Source organism: Pseudophryne corroboree, chromosome 4, assembly GCF_028390025.1.
Source record: "Pseudophryne corroboree isolate aPseCor3 chromosome 4, aPseCor3.hap2, whole genome shotgun sequence".
NCBI lineage: Eukaryota > Metazoa > Chordata > Amphibia > Anura > Myobatrachidae > Pseudophryne > Pseudophryne corroboree.
This window is the reverse complement of record NC_086447.1, coordinates 575,781,431-575,800,573: the sequence shown is the minus strand read 5'-3', so window position 1 is coordinate 575,800,573 and position 19,143 is coordinate 575,781,431. Positions and strand designations below refer to the sequence as shown.

Sequence of the window (19,143 nt, the reverse complement as noted above, 5' to 3'; positions counted from 1 at the left end):
TAGGAACCAATTTTAACCATGTATTCAGATTTTTTTTCCATTCTTTTTTAAATATTTGTCATATGCCCTATTGCTCATATGGTGCCGTCTTGCTCTTTGACTGTTGTAGACTTTGTTGTCTTTATTATTTTATTATATGTGTTTAACATTGGTTACTCAGGGGACTACATTTTGGGAGCACCTCCTTTGTTATCCCTTACCTACATGAGAACCCCTGCCTTATGTGTAATAACAGGACATCCTATGTTACTTTTTTAATGTCTTTAGAGGGTTATTCAGATTTGTTAGAAAACCATAAAAGTAAGCAATTGGACAAAACCATATGCACTGCTTTGGGCAGATGTAACGTGCAGAGAGATTTAGATTTGGGAGGGATGTGTTACTGAAATCTAAATTGCAATATATAAATTAAGCGGCCAGTATTACTATTAACCCTGCACAGAAACAATATAACACACCAAAAATGCTCTGGGCCCATTTATACAGTAAATATAAATACTGGAGGGGCAATACTTGCAGGGCCTATGCATAAAGTTACATTTACATAACACTCACATTTTTGGTATGGTAGTTTATTTCTTGATACTTAATTTCATCCTGAAATATATACATGGTTGTAAATAACAAGAATGTTGCTATAGTAACATTTGAAATTTTGCAGTTAGTGGCATACAAATACTGTACATAATTTCCAATCTGTTAAACATATTAATAGGTTTTGTCAGTTCACTGCCAACCCATGAAGAAGTACATCAAAAGAATAAATACATTTTTAGACTGGGACAAAAAATGTATATTGTTTTTTTTACGTTTTATTTACTATTTTATGTTTATTCAGAGTCTCAGGTTTTCCTTTTGCACTCTCCATTCAAAATCAACACTGCAAACCTCATTGAAATTGAGATTTTTCAAACAATGCTGGTAAACCATGTTTATGGAAGTCATAAATGATTTTGAAAGAAAATAGCTGTTTGGCAAAATAGAGCATTTGGACAATAAATTTATAGGGGGTAAACCTGTGAATTGCAGGCATTGGCGAGTTCCCAGCAAGTCTGCCTGGTTTTTAAAACAGTGAATCATTTAAAAGGCAAAACCAGGTTAAGAGGTTGTTACAACCCAGTCAGTGTTCTTCCACATGCCACCGGCACCATCCTGTTTAAGGAGTCTGACAGCTAAAATCAGCGTTGTATGCATGTTTAAGTAGGGATGGCCATGGGTGTGTTCGCCATTGATGGTTAAACTGTTAGTGGCCATCGATGATCACTAACTAAGTTATGGAAGACCATTGATGGTTTCACTCATCGATGGTCATCCCTGTTATTTCAGTGAATAACCCATGGCCATTCACAGCCTGCGGGCGTGACTTTGTAGGTTTTGGGGGTGGAGCTATGCTCCAAGTCCCGGCAACTTGCAAAAATTTTTTTACAATTATATGTTTATGCTGTGCCATCGATGGAGAGAAACCATCTGGTTCTCTCCCATCAGTGGCATAAGAAAGCATTCGACATCGGCCATGAACCATTGATGATTAGGACTCATCAGTGGTCAATGGCAATCCCTATCTTTAAGAGTCAAGGTGCAGTTTGAATGGTGGCAACATTGCAGAAAGGGTAGATGGAGATTGCAGACATGCACTGTGTCTCAGCATGCATTGTTGAACAAAATTAATGCATGCAGCCAGAAAGTGGGCAATAGCTGCAAGTCTTTAAAAAGTATTTTACATTTAAAATTATTATTTTACAGTTCAAACCAATATAAGGATTTCAAAATTTTTCATTATTGCAAAGCAGAAATTTCTGGGGAGAACACTGCTAGTGACAAAGGGTTTGGTAACCAAGTACATCCATGCATCCTTGAATTTGAAGTAAAGATGTTTTCTAATACCTCTTTTGCACTGTCAGTAAAACCCGGGTTATGGCTGTGATAACTCGGGCACGGCTCAGTGACACAGGAATCCAACCCAGCTACAGTAGCTTGCAAGGTTGGTCCACAGTTCAATGACAGTGTAAACGGGAGAGTCAGGTCATCCTGACCCGCCTCCCTTTTACAACATGGGGAGATCCATAGGGATGCTGTTCCCTGCAGAGCTGACACTGATCCGGGGGTGGGGCAAGTGATGTCAGGGGTGGAGCAGGAGTCTCTACTATGCTATTGCCCCCATGTGCAGTGTAAACAGCTCCAACCCGGGAATATTCTGGATCAGAGCCACGGTGGAAAGGGGTCAGTCCTGGGTCTAATCCGGGTTAGAACTGTCTTCCAAATCTCTGGTTATACCTGGGACTTAGGTGGAAAAGGGGTATAATAGTGTTTGGTAGATTTTCACCTGTGTTACGAAAGTCAAGAAGATTTTTTTTTTTTCAACAGAAGTATATAAATTTCTACTTTTCTATTCTCATTGTAATGTTGTGACAGATGCCAGATTTAACAGACAGGGCTTTCAAACTGCATGTTGGAGCTCACGTAAAAGTTTCAATATATGTTTTTTGGCTATGCAGTTTTAGTAGTTAAGGTAGCAGACCACTGTTTTATACTTGTTAATATGTTTTGTAACAATGTTATGTGTAGATATCTAAGGTTTTAGCTATACATACATATAGATTTGCCAGACAGTTATATTATACATTTCACTGGTCCTGTCTTTGTGTCAAAGGATCTACACAGGTCCAAATTACCAGGGCCTCGACCCTGGTCGATACCAGGGTTATTCCCAGGTTTGATCCAGGTTCCCACCATGGCCCTGACTGTATGGAGTTTATATATTCTCCCTGTGCTTGCATGGTTTTCCTCCTTTCGATTTCCTCCCACAATCTAAAAATATAATATGTTCATTGGATCCTGACTAAAATTAACCCTAGTGTGTACGTGTACACGTGGTAAGGGCAGACTAGATGGGCCAAGTGGTTCTAATCTGCCAGGAAATTCTATATTTCTATGGGTTGCCAGCAGTGTGAATGGTATGACCCATGTTTTTCGACCTGGGTTACCTTCCAAAGCTGCTGATTGGCTGTGTATATGAAGGCCCACCTCAAGGAAGTGTCTACAGTTACATGCAGGGCAGACACTGGTGCAGACATGGATTCAGTGTGAAAGAGTTTGACCCGGTAATAACCCAGACCAATGTAGAGTGTGAAAAGGGTATAGGAGCTGTGGCCCGGTTCCAACCTGTGTTCAGTAACCCAGGAAAAAGCAGGGTCGAAGCTCTGGCTTTGGTCTGAAAGTGTTTTTACAGAGGTTGCATTCAGTATCTACTCGAAAATATTAGAGATGAGTGGGTTCGGTTCCCTGAGAAACTAACCGCCCCCCGAACTTCATGCTCCGAGCCTGGATCTGAGTCTGACTCGGGACTTCTCGCCAGACTCGGAAACCAGAACAAGGCAAAACTTCAATCATCCCGCTGTCGGAATATCGCGGGTTTTGGATTCCATATAAACAGCTGCACATCAGCATAATTTTCACTCCGGACTTGAAGAGTGAGGGAGACAGGCCTCTGTCTCTCTCTGTGGGTGGTGGCGTTGGGTGAGGTTAGTGTGTACTCTGTAGGGGTGCTGCTGCAGTCACTGTGGTATACCTGTGCTGTGTTAGGGGTGCTTTCCTGGCTGTTTAATGTGCTGCAGCTGTTCATGGGTGTTGCTGTCCTGGCTGTCACTGTGTTGTACAGGGTGCAGGGACACTGTCCTCCTGTATGCTTTAAAATATTGGGGTTCTGATGGCTCTGTATGTTGTAAAAATTCAGGGGTGCAGTTAAAAATGAAAAGCACACTGCTGTATGATGTCAAATATTGGGGTGCTGCTGTTCAAATAACATTACACTGGCCCTGTATGCTATAAAAATTCAGAGGTGCAGTTGTTAAAAATTAAAAGCACACTGCTGTATGCTGTAAAATATAGGTGGGCTGCTGGCCCTGTATGTTGTAAAAATTCAGAGGTGCAGTTAAAAATTAAAAGCACACTGCTCTTGTATGCTGTAAAATATAGGGGTGTTGCTGTTTAAATAACATTATACTGGCCCTGTATGTTGTAAAAATTCAGTGGTGCAGTGAAAAATCAATGTCTTGTATGCTTTAATTATTCTAGGGTGCAGTGAAAATCAGTTTACACTGGCCCTGTCTTGTATGCTGTAATTATTCTAGGGTGCAGTGAAAATCAAGGTATGTTGGCCCTGTTTTGTATGCTGTAATTAGTCTAGGGTGCAGTGAAAATCAATGTACATTGGCCCTGTCTTGTATGCTGTAATTATTCTAGAGTGCAGTGAAAATGAATGTACACTGGCCCTGTCTTGTATGCTGTAAAATTACAGGGGTGTTGTAAAAATACAGGGGTGCTGGCACTGTCTGCGGTTGCGATGTCTAGGCCTGACCTTCACAACACTGTATGGGAAGAGGAGGCTCCTACCACCATTTGCACACCCCGTGCAAGTGCTGGTAGGAGCACCACCAGTCCAGTTGCTGATATTGAGATTGAGGATGTCACTGTAGAAGTACACCAATATGAGGAGGATATTGGTGTAGCTGGCGCTGCGGAAAAAGTTGACTATGAGGATTCTGATGGTGATGTGGTTTGTTTGAATAAGGCACCAGTGGAGACATGGGATGAAAAAGCCCACTGTCACGCCTGGGCAAAATACCAAAAAAGCCACCTCTTTGGTGTGGAATTATTTCTCCACAAATCCGGACAACAGGTGTCAAGCCATCTGTTGCCTTTGTCAATCCATAATAAGTAGGGGTAAGGATGTTAACCACCTAGGAACATCCTCCCTTATACGTCACCTGCAGCGAATTCATCATAAGTCATTGTCAACTTTAGAAACTTTGGATAATAGCGTAAGCAATCCACTGACACCTAAATGATGTGGTTTTGTTTGAATATTATTTCTCTGTGAGGATGAGGATGTAAACACTGAAGGGGGGAGGGGAATCTGAGGATGAGGACGACATCTTGCCACTGTAGAGCCAGTTTGTGCAAGGAGAGATTAATTGCTTCTTTTTTGGTGGGTGCCCAAACAAACCAATCATTTCAGCCACAGTTGTGTCACTGAAATGATTGATTTGTTAAAGTGTGCATGTCCTGTTTATACAACATTAGAGTGGCTGGGAGGGCCCAAGGACAATTCCATCTTGCACCTCTTTTTTTCTTTGCATTATGTGGTCTTTGGGGCCTAGTTTTTAAAACTTCCATCCTGTCTGCCACTGCAGTGCCACTCCTAGATGGAACAGGTGTTTGTGCCGCCCACTTGTGTCGCTTAGCTTAGTCATCCAGCTACCTCGTTGCACCTCTTTTTTTTCTTTGCATCATGTACTCTCTGGAGCTTAGTTTTTAAAACTAATCACAAAAAATACAAGAGTCCGCCTTCTGCTGTGCTATCCGCCAGTCCTTATATAAGAATAGTGATGGTTTATCAAAGGATTATTGAAAGTCCCAAACTCCAGAACCAAGGAAAGAGGGTCACCAACAGTCTAGATAGTTCAGGGAGAATAGTGTTCTGGAATCTTAGATGACGATAGTTGACAGATGTGTATCGTAAACGCGTGATTGGAGAACTCCTTATAAGTACGCACCGTACTCACATGTACAATGTGCGTAGAGTTTTCGTAAAGGTATCTTTCTCCTCCATACACGTAGTGGATTCTATCGGTCTTCTTCCCTTTTAATCGCCACTCATAAAACAAAGAAGAACAAAAGGGTATGGAAACCCCAATGGTGTAATACGTTCAATATATTGCCGTCAGAACAAGGTGTATGAAAATTGAGAAGGCGACGTAAAACCTATTAGTAATCAGGAACGTACCGAACTTACATAAATATAAAAAAAATACTCCTATAAAGGTATCTTTCAAGGGTGCAAATAATATGGGGGTGATGCGTACCCCAAACTCACGTTCTGCAGATGTTATACAGGCACATCAAGGTTTCTTTAGTGAATAGCTTCCTGTCTCTTCTCTACCAGACTCTCGTCGAGACCACAGGATACTAGGTCCGCTCTTCTCAGTCAGGCTCTGTCTTCTTTGGTAGTCTCCTGCTGCAGCTGCTTCACACAGTCACACCACTGAGCACTTACATTCATGCTGTGTGAGTGGTGTATGCACAATTATTGAGAGAGCATGGACTATGTTGAGTGACGCAGGCCTGGAGAAAAGCTTTTGGGTGGAAGCAGTGTCTACTGCAGTATATCTTAAAAAACGTGCGCCCACAGTAGTCAAAGGGTAAAACTCCACTAGAGGCGTGGTCCAAGAAAAAGCCAGCTATCAATCATCTCCGTGTCTTCGGCGGTAACGCTTATGCACATATAACCATCACTATTCTTATTTAAGGACTTGCGGATAGCACAGCAGAAGGCGGACTCTTTTATTTTTTGTGATTACTTTTATGGAGAGAGAGTGACATCTCCCTGGACGCCCTCATCGCAGCTATCTGTGGGCGCAGTAGATACTCACCCTCTTTTTCGTGTAGTTTTTAAAACTTAGCTTAGTCATCCAGCGACCTCGATGCACCTCTTTTTTTTTCTTTGCATTATGTGCTTTTTCGGGCCTAGTTTTTAAAACTGCCATCCTGTCTGACACTGCAGTGCCACTCCTAGATGAGCCAGGTGTTTGTGCCGCCCACTTGTGTCGCTTAGCTTAGTCATCCATCTACCCTGGTGCAACCTTTTGGCCCAAAAACAATATTGTGGAGGTGTGAGGTGTTCAGAATAGACTGGAAATGAGTGGAAATTAATGTTATTGAGGTTAATAATACCGTAGGATCAAAATTACCCCCAAATTCTGTGATTTTAGCTGTTTTTATGTGTTTTTCAAAAATCATCCAGATCCAAAACCAAAACCCAAAAGGGTGGTTTTGGCAAAAGTGTCCGCCGCACATCACTAGAAAACATAACTATTGGTAAATGTTGGCCACATAATCTTTGAAATGAGGAAGTAATCTGTGTTTATTGCAAGTAAAGACGCATGTGGGATTATTATATGTATATATAAAACATTGCCAGTGTTGCATAATGACATTGCTTATGTCACTTTTTCTTTTTAACAGTTTGTAGTGACGATGTTCTGGAGTCTTTACATGTATGACAGAGAACTTGTATATCCAAAGCTGCTGGACAATTTCATACCACCCTGGCTAAACCACGGAATGGTAGGTTTTCTCTGCATTTTTAAGTGCAAAAAAATTTGCTTGTAAAGTATATATAAAAAGTGCTATCATAGATAGATAAATAGATAGACAGTACTGTGCAAAAGTTTTGGGCAGGTGTGGAAACAATGCTGCAAAGTAAGAGTGCTTTCAAAAATAGTAGTGTTAACAGTTTATTTTTTATCAATTAACAAAATGCAAAGTGAATGAACAGAAGAGAAATCTAATTCATATCAATATTTGGTGTGACCACCTTTTGCCTTCAAAACAGCATGAATTATTCTAAGTACTGTACACTTGCACAAAGTTTTTGAACGAGCTCAGCAGGGAGGGTGATCCAAACTTCTTGGAGGACTAACCACAGATCTTCTGTAAATGTAAGCTTGCTCAAATCCTTCTATCTCTTCATGTAATCCCATACAGACTCGTTGATGTTGAGATTAGGGCTCTGTGGGGGTCATATCATCTTTTCCAGGACTCCTTGTTCTTCTTTACACTGAAGATAGTTCTTAATTAAATTGGCTGTATGTTTAGGGTCATTGTCCTGCCGCAGAAAATATTTGGAGACAATCAGACTCCTCCCTGATGGTACTGCATAATAGATAAGTACCTGCCTGTATTTCTCAGAATTGAGGTCACCATTGATCCTGACCAAATCCTCAAATACATTTGCTTAAATGCAGCCCCAAACTTGCAAGGAACCTCCATCATGCTTTACTGTTGCCTGTAAACACTCATTATTATACCACTGTGCAGCCCTTCGGCAAACAAACTGCCTTCTGTTACAGCTAAATATTTCTGAGCCCTTCCTCAGGACAGTGAGTAGAGTGTACATAGGATACCGGAGTAGTTCGGCTGCAGTCCCGGAAGACGCGCTGTGATGACGTCACTGTGCACAGTCGGGTGCCATAACAACCCGGCAAGCTGCATCCAATTCCGACAGTGGGCTGTTAGATACATAATAACAAACTATAAGACGCACCAGACGCACAGGGATGATGCAGATATGTCTGCCTTAGCACCTACATACACATTATCACATCAGATGCAAATAAACCTGGCCAGCAGAGCACTCGCATCATTAATAGTGTAATTTGCAAGTATATAAAATACATATGGATACTGCATCTGGCTGCATCTGGTGGTCAAAAGTAAAACATGAACAAGATTGTGTGAATGACATAACTGCCATATACGCAGATAATGATCCATATACCAGACCACATCTTATCAAGCCACAAAAATTAACTGAACAAAGTGAAAAATAAAAAACAAATACAAAGATAACAAATAGATAAAGCAATATAACTAGAATCAACAGAAACGATCAAAAATCAAACAGAGCAGTATATGCATTTAGAATACATTCCAATTAATTTTCTCATTTAAACCGTGAGGTTGTAAAGAATTCAATTTATAGGTCCAGCGTGATTCTAAGCGATGTAGGCGGTGGCACATGGTCGATAATTTGATATTTCAAATCAGATAGCGAATATGAATGAGCACGGAAATGTTTTGCCACTGGTTGGTCAATGTCTTTTTCCATTATTGCTAAATTAATCGCTGACCAATGTAAACACATCCGCTCCCTAATATTATATATATATATATATATATATATACAAATGCAGGTTGTGTCCGGCACTCTGCTGTAAAAGGAACACTTGCCACGGTGCCCTGGTTTTCAAATGCATAGAATTCCAAAGATAGCCGGCACTCGTGGACTCAATAATTGACAGAACTCAGGTAGCAGTTGTCAACGTTTCGGGGTTTTATTCCCTTTGTCAAGACCCTTGACAAAGGGAATAAAACCCCGAAACGTTGACAACTGCTACCTGAGTTCTGTCAATTATTGAGTCCACGAGTGCCGGCTATCTTTGGAATTCTATATATATATATATATATATATACACACATACACACACATATACATATATACACACATACACATACATACATACATACATAAGTAAAAGATTCTAATGCGTTGACATCAAGATGGTCCAGATACACCTGCATTGTCCAGACCTCGCCCCCAATGCCACAACACCGCCCAATGCAGCCGACACGACGCCCCCTCCCGCCCCACTAACGCCTCTGCTTGTCAATTAGGCAGAGGTATTCCCATATGTGAGATGCTACCGCATCTCACAGTGTGCGCACACGCAGTGCGGCTTCTGCGCTTCCGCACACTGTAAATGGGCTTCAGCATGCAATGTGTTCCATGCTGAATCGGGCCCACTATACTGTACTGTTATAGAGAAATATTAAAAGACTCAAATATCCATAGTACAGATGTAGCCACGTTGTAGTCTATCCACACCGAACAGCTTATTTAGCCACCCCATTCACTGCAAATGGGGTGCGTGCACATCTAAGGCACACGCGCGCCCTAGACGTGTACGTGGTCGCACAACTACGATGAGATGTAGCCATGATGAGCACGGCTACCTCTGTATTATGTAATTCAAATGTTCAGTGATGACAATAATATAGGGCCACCCACTACCCACTCTCACTGCAACCTGCCGGACAGAGAAGGGACCCGCCCCTGGCTCTTACCTCTGAGACCTGGAGAGCGGGATGATGCACAGGGAGAACTTCTTAACAGAAGCCTTCCCTCTGCATCGGTCCTTTGTGAATCGTTCCTGTAGGTCTACAGCGACCAACCTATATGTGACGCCACAATGTGTAAGATCACAAAGGGATGGAGCGCCATGATCAGTCCTGTGCCTTACAATTTAGGATGATTACCCTATTTAGGATGCAAAACACACAAAGTACAGTACATCAAAAAGGTATTTCAAGACATACAACAACTTATCCTTGGGTTTATATTAGTGATGAGCGGGTTCGGTTCCTCGGAATCCGAACCCGCCCGAACTTCAGCTTTTTTTACACGGATCCGAGTGACTCGGATCTTCCCGCCTTGCTCGGTTAACCCGAGCGCGCCCGAACGTCATCATGACGCTGTCGGATTCTCGCGAGGCTCGGATTCTATCGCGAGACTCGGATTCTATATAAGGAGCCGCGCGTCGCCGCCATTTTACACGTGCATTGAGATTGATAGTGAGAGGACGTGGCTGGCGTCCTCTCCGTTTAGAGAAGAAATAGATAGGAGAGTGAGAGTGAGACAGTGACACTTCATTTACTGGAGCTTAGGAGGAGTACTCAGACAGAGAGTGCAGAATTTTGCTGATAGTATTAGTTAGTTATACTAGTGACAGAGTGAGACAGTGACACTTCATTTACTGGAGCTTAGGAGGAGTACTCAGACAGAGAGTGCAGAATTTTGCTGATAGTATTAGTTAGTTATACTAGTGACTGACCAGTGACCACCAGTGCAGTTTTATATTATTTAATATAATCCGTTCTCTGCCTGAAAAAACGATACACAGTGACTCAGTCACATACCATATCTGTGCTCAGCCCAGTGTGCTGCTGCATCATCTATGTATAATATCTGACTGTGCTCACACAGCTTAATTGTGGGGGAGACTAGGGAGCAGTTAGGTTATAGCAGGAGCCAGGAGTACATATTAAAATTAAACAGTGCACACTTTTTTTCTGCAGGAGTGCCACTGCCAGTGTGACTGACCAGTGACCTGACCACCAGTATATAGTATACTATATTGTATTGTGAATGTCTGCCTGTAAAAGTTAAACACACGTCGTGTGACTTGTGTGGTGTTTTTTTATTCTATAAAATAAAAAACTCATTCTGCTGACAGACAGTGTCCAGCAGGTCCGTCATTATATAATATATACCTGTCCGGCTGCAGTAGTGATATATATATATTTTTTATATCATTATTTATCATCCAGTCGCAGCAGACACAGTACGGTAGTTCACGGCTGTAGCTACCTCTGTGTCGGCACTCGGCAGTCCATCCATAATTGTATACCACCTACCCGTGGTTTTTTTTTCTTTCTTCTTTATACATACTACATCTCATTATCATCCAGTCTATATTAGCAGCAGACACAGTACAGTACGGTAGTCCACGGCTGTAGCTACCTCTGTGTCGGCACTCGGCAGTCCGTCCATAATTGTATACCACCTACCCGTGGTTTTTTTTTCTTTCTTCTTTATACATACTACATCTCATTATCAACCAGTCTATATTAGCAGCAGACACAGTACGGTAGTCCACGGCTGTAGCTACCTCTGTGTCGGCACTCGGCAGTCCATCCATAATTGTATACCACCTACCCGTGGTTTTTTTTTCTTTCTTCTTTATACATACTACATCTCATTATCATCCAGTCTATATTAGCAGCAGACACAGTACAGTACGGTAGTCCACGGCTGTAGCTACCTCTGTGTCGGCACTCGGCAGTCCATCCATAATTGTATACCACCTACCCGTGTTTTTTTTTCTTTCTTCTTTATACATACATACTACATCTCTTTATCAACCAGTCTATATTAGCAGCAGATACAGTACGGTAGTCCACGGCTGTAGCTACCTCTGTGTCGGCACTCGGCAGTCCATCCATAAATGTATACCACCTACCCGTGGTTTTTCTTTCTTTCTTCTTTATACATACATACTACATCTCTTTATCAACCAGTCTATATTAGCAGCAGACACAGTACGGTAGTCCACGGCTGTAGCTACCTCTGTGTCGGCACTCGGCAGTCCGTCCATAATTGTATACCACCTACCCGTGGTTTTTTTTTCTTTCTTCTTTATACATACATACTACATCTCTTTATCAACCAGTCTATATTAGCAGCAGACACAGTACGGTAGTCCACGGCTGTAGCTACCTCTGTGTCGGCACTCGGCAGTCCATCCATAATTGTATACCACCTACCCGTGGTTTTTTTTTCTTTCTTCTTTATACATACATACTACATCTCATTATCAACCAGTCTATATTAGCAGCAGACACAGTACGGTAGTCCACGGCTGTAGCTACCTCTGTGTCGGCACTCGGCAGTCCGTCCATAATTGTATACCACCTACCCGTGGTTTTTTTTTCTTTCTTCTTTATACATACATACTACATCTCATTATCATCCAGTCTATATTAGCAGCAGACACAGTACAGTACGGTAGTCCACGGCTGTAGCTACCTCTGTGTCGGCACTCGGCAGTCTGTCCTTAATTGTATACCACCTACCCGTGGTTTTTTTTTCTTTCTTCTTTATACATACATACTACATCTCTTTATCAACCAGTCTATATTAACAGCAGACACAGTACGGTAGTCCACGGCTGTAGCTACCTCTGTGTCGGCACTCGGCAGTCCATCCATAATTGTATACCACCTACCCGTGGTTTTTTTTCTTTCTTCTTTATACATACATACTACATCTCATTATCAACCAGTCTATATTAGCAGCAGACACAGTACGGTAGTCCACGGCTGTAGCTACCTCTGTGTCGGCACTCGGCAGTCCGTCCATAATTGTATACCACCTACCCGTGGTTTTTTTTTCTTTCTTCTTTATAAATACATACTACATCTCATTATCATCCAGTCTATATTAGCAGCAGACACAGTACAGTACAATAGTCCACGGCTGTAGCTACCTCTGTGTCGGCACTCGGCAGTCCATCCATAATTGTATACTAGTATCCATCCATCTCCATTGTTTACCTGAGGTGCCTTTTAGTTGTGCCTATTAAAATATGGAGAACAAAAATGTTGAGGTTCCAAAATTAGGGAAAGATCAAGATCCACTTCCACCTCGTGCTGAAGCTGCTGCCACTAGTCATGGCCGAGACGATGAAATGCCAGCAACGTCGTCTGCCAAGGCCGATGCCCAATGTCATAGTACAGAGCATGTCAAATCCAAAACACCAAATATCAGTAAAAAAAGGACTCCAAAACCTAAAATAAAATTGTCGGAGGAGAAGCGTAAACTTGCCAATATGCCATTTACCACACGGAGTGGCAAGGAACGGCTGAGGCCCTGGCCTATGTTCATGGCTAGTGGTTCAGCTTCACATGAGGATGGAGGCACTCAGCCTCTCGCTAGAAAAATGAAAAGACTCAAGCTGGCAAAAGCAGTAGCACCGCAAAGAACTGTGCGTTCTTCGAAATCCCAAATCCACAAGGAGAGTCCAATTGTGTCGGTTGCGATGCCTGACCTTCCCAACACTGGACGTGAAGAGCATGCGCCTTCCACCATTTGCACGCCCCCTGCAAGTGCTGGAAGGAGCACCCGCAGTCCAGTTCCTGATAGTCAGATTGAAGATGTCAGTGTTGAAGTACACCAGGATGAGGAGGATATGGGTGTTGCTGGCGCTGGGGAGGAAATTGACCAGGAGGATTCTGATGGTGAGGTGGTTTGTTTAAGTCAGGCACCCGGGGAGACACCTGTTGTCCGTGGGAGGAATATGGCCGTTGACATGCCTGGTGAAAATACCAAAAAAATCAGCTCTTCGGTGGGGAACTATTTCAACAGAAATGCGGACAACAGGTGTCAAGCCGTGTGTTCCCTTTGTCAAGCTGTAATAAGTAGGGGTAAGGACGTTAACCACCTCGGAACATCCTCCCTTATACGTCACCTGCAGCGCATTCATAATAAGTCAGTGACAAGTTCAAAAACTTTGGGTGACAGCGGAAGCAGTCCACTGACCAGTAAATCCCTTCCTCTTGTAACCAAGCTCACGCAAACCACCCCACCAACTCCCTCAGTGTCAATTTCCTCCTTCCCCAGGAATGCCAATAGTCCTGCAGGCCATGTCACTGGCAATTCTGACGATTCCTCTCCTGCCTGGGATTCCTCCGATGCATCCTTGCGTGTAACGCCTACTGCTGCTGGCGCTGCTGTTGTTGCTGCTGGGAGTCGATGGTCATCCCAGAGGGGAAGTCGTAAGACCACTTTTACTACTTCCACCAAGCAATTGACTGTCCAACAGTCCTTTGCGAGGAAGATGAAATATCACAGCAGTCATCCTACAGCAAAGCGGATAACTGAGGCCTTGGCATCCTGGGTGGTGAGAAACGTGGTTCCGGTATCCATCATTACTGCAGAGCCAACTAGAGACTTGTTGGAGGTACTGTGTCCCCGGTACCAAATACCATCTAGGTTCCATTTCTCTAGGCAGGCGATACCGAAAATGTACACAGACCTCAGAAAAAGAGTCACCAGTGTCCTAAAAAATGCAGCTGTACCCAATGTCCACTTAACCACGGACATGTGGACAAGTGGAGCAGGGCAGGGTCAGGACTATATGACTGTGACAGCCCACTGGGTAGATGTATGGACTCCCGCCGCAAGAACAGCAGCGGCGGCACCAGTAGCAGCATCTCGCAAACGCCAACTCTTTCCTAGGCAGGCTACGCTTTGTATCACCGCTTTCCAGAATACGCACACAGCTGAAAACCTCTTACGGCAACTGAGGAAGATCATCGCGGAATGGCTTACCCCAATTGGACTCTCCTGTGGATTTGTGGCATCGGACAACGCCAGCAATATTGTGTGTGCATTAAATATGGGCAAATTCCAGCACGTCCCATGTTTTGCACATACCTTGAATTTGGTGGTGCAGAATTTTTAAAAATACGACAGGGGCGTGCAAGAGATGCTGTCGGTGGCCAGAAGAATTGCGGGACACTTTCGGCGTACAGGCACCACGTACAGAAGACTGGAGCACCACCAAAAACTACTGAACCTGCCCTGCCATCATCTGAAGCAAGAGGTGGTAACGAGGTGGAATTCAACCCTCTATATGCTTCAGAGGTTGGAGGAGCAGCAAAAGGCCATTCAAGCCTATACAATTGAGCACGATATAGGAGGTGGAATGCACCTGTCTCAAGCGCAGTGGAGAATGATTTCAACGTTGTGCAAGGTTCTGATGCCCTTTGAACTTGCCACACGTGAAGTCAGTTCAGACACTGCCAGCCTGAGTCAGGTCATTCCCCTCATCAGGCTTTTGCAGAAGAAGCTGGAGACATTGAAGGAGGAGCTAACACGGAGCGATTCCGCTAGGCATGTGGGACTTGTGGATGGAGCCCTTAATTCGCTTAACAAGGATTCACGGGTGGTCAATCTGTTGAAATCAGAGCACTACATTTTGGCCACCATGCTCGATCCTAGATTTAAAGCCTACCTTGGATCTCTCTTTCCGGCAGACACAAGTCTGCTGGGGTTGAAAGACCTGCTGGTGAGAAAATTGTCAAGTCAAGCGGAACGCGACCTGTCAACATCTCCTCCATCACATTCTCCCGCAACTGGGGGTGCGAGGAAAAGGCTCAGAATTCCGAGCCCACCCGCTGGCGGTGATGCAGGGCAGTCTGGAGCGACTGCTGATGCTGACATCTGGTCCGGACTGAAGGACCTGACAACGATTACGGACATGTCGTCTACTGTCACTGCATATGATTCTCTCAACATTGAAAGAATGGTGGAGGATTATATGAGTGACCGCATCCAAGTAGGCACGTCACACAGTCCGTACTTATACTGGCAGGAAAAAGAGGCAATTTGGAGGCCCTTGCACAAACTGGCTTTATTCTACCTAAGTTGCCCTCCCACAAGTGTGTACTCCGAAAGAGTGTTTAGTGCCGCCGCTCACCTTGTCAGCAATCGGCGTACGAGGTTACATCCAGAAAATGTGGAGAAGATGATGTTCATTAAAATGAATTATAATCAATTCCTCCGCGGAGACATTGACCAGCAGCAATTGCCTCCACAAAGTACACAGGGAGCTGAGATGGTGGATTCCAGTGGGGACGAATTGATAATCTGTGAGGAGGGGGATGTACACGGTGATATATCGGAGGATGATGATGAGGTGGACATCTTGCCTCTGTAGAGCCAGTTTGTGCAAGGAGAGATTAATTGCTTCTTTTTTTGGGGGGGTCCAAACCAACCCGTCATATCAGTCACAGTCGTGTGGCAGACCCTGTCACTGAAATGATGGGTTGGTTAAAGTGTGCATGTCCTGTTTATACAACATAAGGGTGGGTGGGAGGGCCCAAGGACAATTCCATCTTGCACCTCTTTTTTCTTTTATTTTTCTTTGCGTCATGTGCTGTTTGGGGAGGGTTTTTTGGAAGGGACATCCTGCGTGACACTGCAGTGCCACTCCTAGATGGGCCCGGTGTTTGTGTCGGCCACTAGGGTCGCTTATCTTACTCACACAGTCAGCTACCTCATTGCGCCTCTTTTTTTCTTTGCGTCATGTGCTGTTTGGGGAGGGTTTTTTGGAAGGGCCATCCTGCGTGACACTGCAGTGCCACTCCTAGATGGGCCCGGTGTTTGTGTCGGCCACTAGGGTCGCTTATCTTACTCACACAGTCAGCTACCTCATTGCGCCTCTTTTTTTCTTTGCGTCATGTGCTGTTTGGGGAGGGTTTTTTGGAAGGGACATCCTGCGTGACACTGCAGTGCCACTCCTAGATGGGCCCGGTGTTTGTGTCGGCCACAAGGGTCGCTTATCTTACTCACACAGTCAGCTACCTCATTGCGCCTCTTTTTTTCTTTGCGTCATGTGCTGTTTGGGGAGGGTTTTTTGGAAGGGACATCCTGCGTGACACTGCAGTGCCACTCCTAGATGGGCCCGGTGTTTGTGTCGGCCACTAGGGTCGCTTATCTTACTCACACAGTCAGCTACCTCATTGCGCCTCTTTTTTTCTTTGCGTCATGTGCTGTTTGGGGAGGGTTTTTTGGAAGGGACATCCTGCGTGACACTGCAGTGCCACTCCTAGATGGGCCCGGTGTTTGTGTCGGCAACTAGGGTCGCTTATCTTACTCACACAGTCAGCTACCTCATTGCGCCTCTTTTTTTCTTTGCGTCATGTGCTGTTTGGGGAGGGTTTTTTGGAAGGGACATCCTGCGTGACACTGCAGTGCCACTCCTAGATGGGCCCGGTGTTTGTGTCGGCCACTAGGGTCGCTTATCTTACTCACACAGTCAGCTACCTCATTGCGCCTCTTTTTTTCTTTGCGTCATGTGCTGTTTGGGGAGGGTTTTTTGGAAGGGACATCCTGCGTGACACTGCAGTGCCACTCCTAGATGGGCCCGGTGTTTGTGTCGGCCACTAGGGTCGCTTATCTTACTCACACAGTCAGCTACCTCATTGCGCCTCTTTTTTTCTTTGCGTCATGTGCTGTTTGGGGAGGGTTTTTTGGAAGGGCCATCCTGCGTGACACTGCAGTGCCACTCCTAGATGGGCCCGGTGTTTGTGTCGGCCACTAGGGTCGCTTATCTTACTCACACAGTCAGCTACCTCATTGCGCCTCTTTTTTTCTTTGCGTCATGTGCTGTTTGGGGAGGGTTTTTTGGAAGGGACATCCTGCGTGACACTGCAGTGCCACTCCTAGATGGGCCCGGTGTTTGTGTCGGCCACTAGGGTCGCTTATCTTACTCACACAGCGACCTCGGTGCAAATTTTAGGACTAAAAATAATATTGTGAGGTGTGAGGTATTCAGAATAGACTGAAAATGAGTGTAAATTATGGTTTTTGAGGTTAATAATACTTTGGGATCAAAATGACCCCCAAATTCTATGATTTAAGCTGTTTTTTAGGGTTTTTTGAAAAAAACACCCGAATCCAAAACACACCCGAATCCGACAAAAAAAATTCGGTGAGGTTTTGCCAAAACGCGGTCGAACCCAAAACACGGCCGCGGAACCGAACCCAAAACCAAAACACAAAACCCGAAAAATTTCCGGCGCTCATCTCTAGTTTATATCATGCAGAGTTGCTGTGCCACACTATAAGCTTGATTTGCATTCTTTCAGTCTCTGCTACTCCTGATCTTAACCTCCTTCTGGTATAATCGACTGCGCATGTGACACTTTCCGCTCTATTTTGATTAATGAATAAATGTTTTATAAAACTTTAATTAACTACTAGTGAAGGGACCCAGAGCACCTCGGTTAGCCCATAGCACTGCCCGCCGCCTATTCTCTCTGCCCTTTCCCTCTGTATCCACTGCTCCTCCCCCCTCTCTGCTGCTCTGTCCCAGTGGGACTAAATGAAAGTCATGACATAGTCCTAATTTTGTACATTTGTATGGTTTAATAAATATATATATATATATATATATATATATATATATATATATATATGCAAAAATAAAAGAAACCAGGAAGGGGGCAAATTTAATGTCCTGGTTATAGTTTATAAAGTTTTAATAAATGGAAAGAAATGTTCATTAACGAAAAAAGAGCATTCACTATAATGAAATACTGTATTGTAATTTGTATAATTGTGTGTCATACTTTGATGCACGTTGACCTCCTGGCAAAGTTCTGATGAAACGCATTGGGTGTTGACGTGGAACGTGTTACATTCACAGTTATTGAAACCAGATCGATTGGGAAAAGTAGAGATTGTGAGAATGTGAGTCCGGTTCACAGTGTGATAATGCAAGTCTGCATGTTGTAGACCCAGGATAAGTTGTGACAGTATATGCCTTGAAATATCTTTTTTATGTACGTGTTTGTTTTCCATGACACTGCAGACTTGTTTATTGGGTAAACAGCAGTTTTTCTTGGCAAATCTAAGAGGTGCCTGATGGGAAATGTGATCTGAAAGCCGGCACAGCTGCTTCTGATTGCGCTGTGATTACACATTATGGGCTCTCTCTACTGGGGTCGCTGTGCAGGTAGGTAATTTCGGTCTTGGTGATACTGTGATTATGACTAAGATCCTCCAGTAGTATCTAAACATTGATCTCTTCGATGTAACGTCTATTAGGGTGATACATGTTGCAAGACTGGTGAGTGCCTCTCTGTTCAGTGGATAGATAGATAGATATATATATATATATATATATATATAAAATCGTTTGATTCAGCACTCACACCTTGGGGGTAATTCAGACCGGTTTGTGGCAGCAAATTTGTTAGCAGTTGGGCAAAACCATGTGCACTGCAGGGGGGCAGATATAACATGTGCAGAGAGAGTTAGATTTGGGTGGGGTGTGTTCAAACTGAAATCTAAATTGCAGTGTAAAGATAAAGCAGCCAGTATTTACCCTGCACAGAAACAATAGAACCCACCCAAATCTATCTCTCTCTGCACATTTTATATCTGCCACACCTGCA

General features: G+C 43.8%; 1 protein-coding gene across 3 annotated transcripts in view; it reads left to right on the top strand.

Moving 5' to 3' along the window:
• AIG1 (androgen induced 1) overlaps window positions 1-19,143 on the top strand; it is a 931,740-nt gene that overhangs the window by 453,268 nt on the left and 459,329 nt on the right. For all 3 annotated transcript variants that reach the window (XM_063917488.1, XM_063917487.1, XM_063917485.1), the window contains exon 3: window positions 7,024-7,125. In XM_063917488.1, the coding sequence (XP_063773558.1) occupies window positions 7,024-7,125 (102 nt within the window). The remainder of the gene's footprint in view (window positions 1-7,023; window positions 7,126-19,143) is intronic.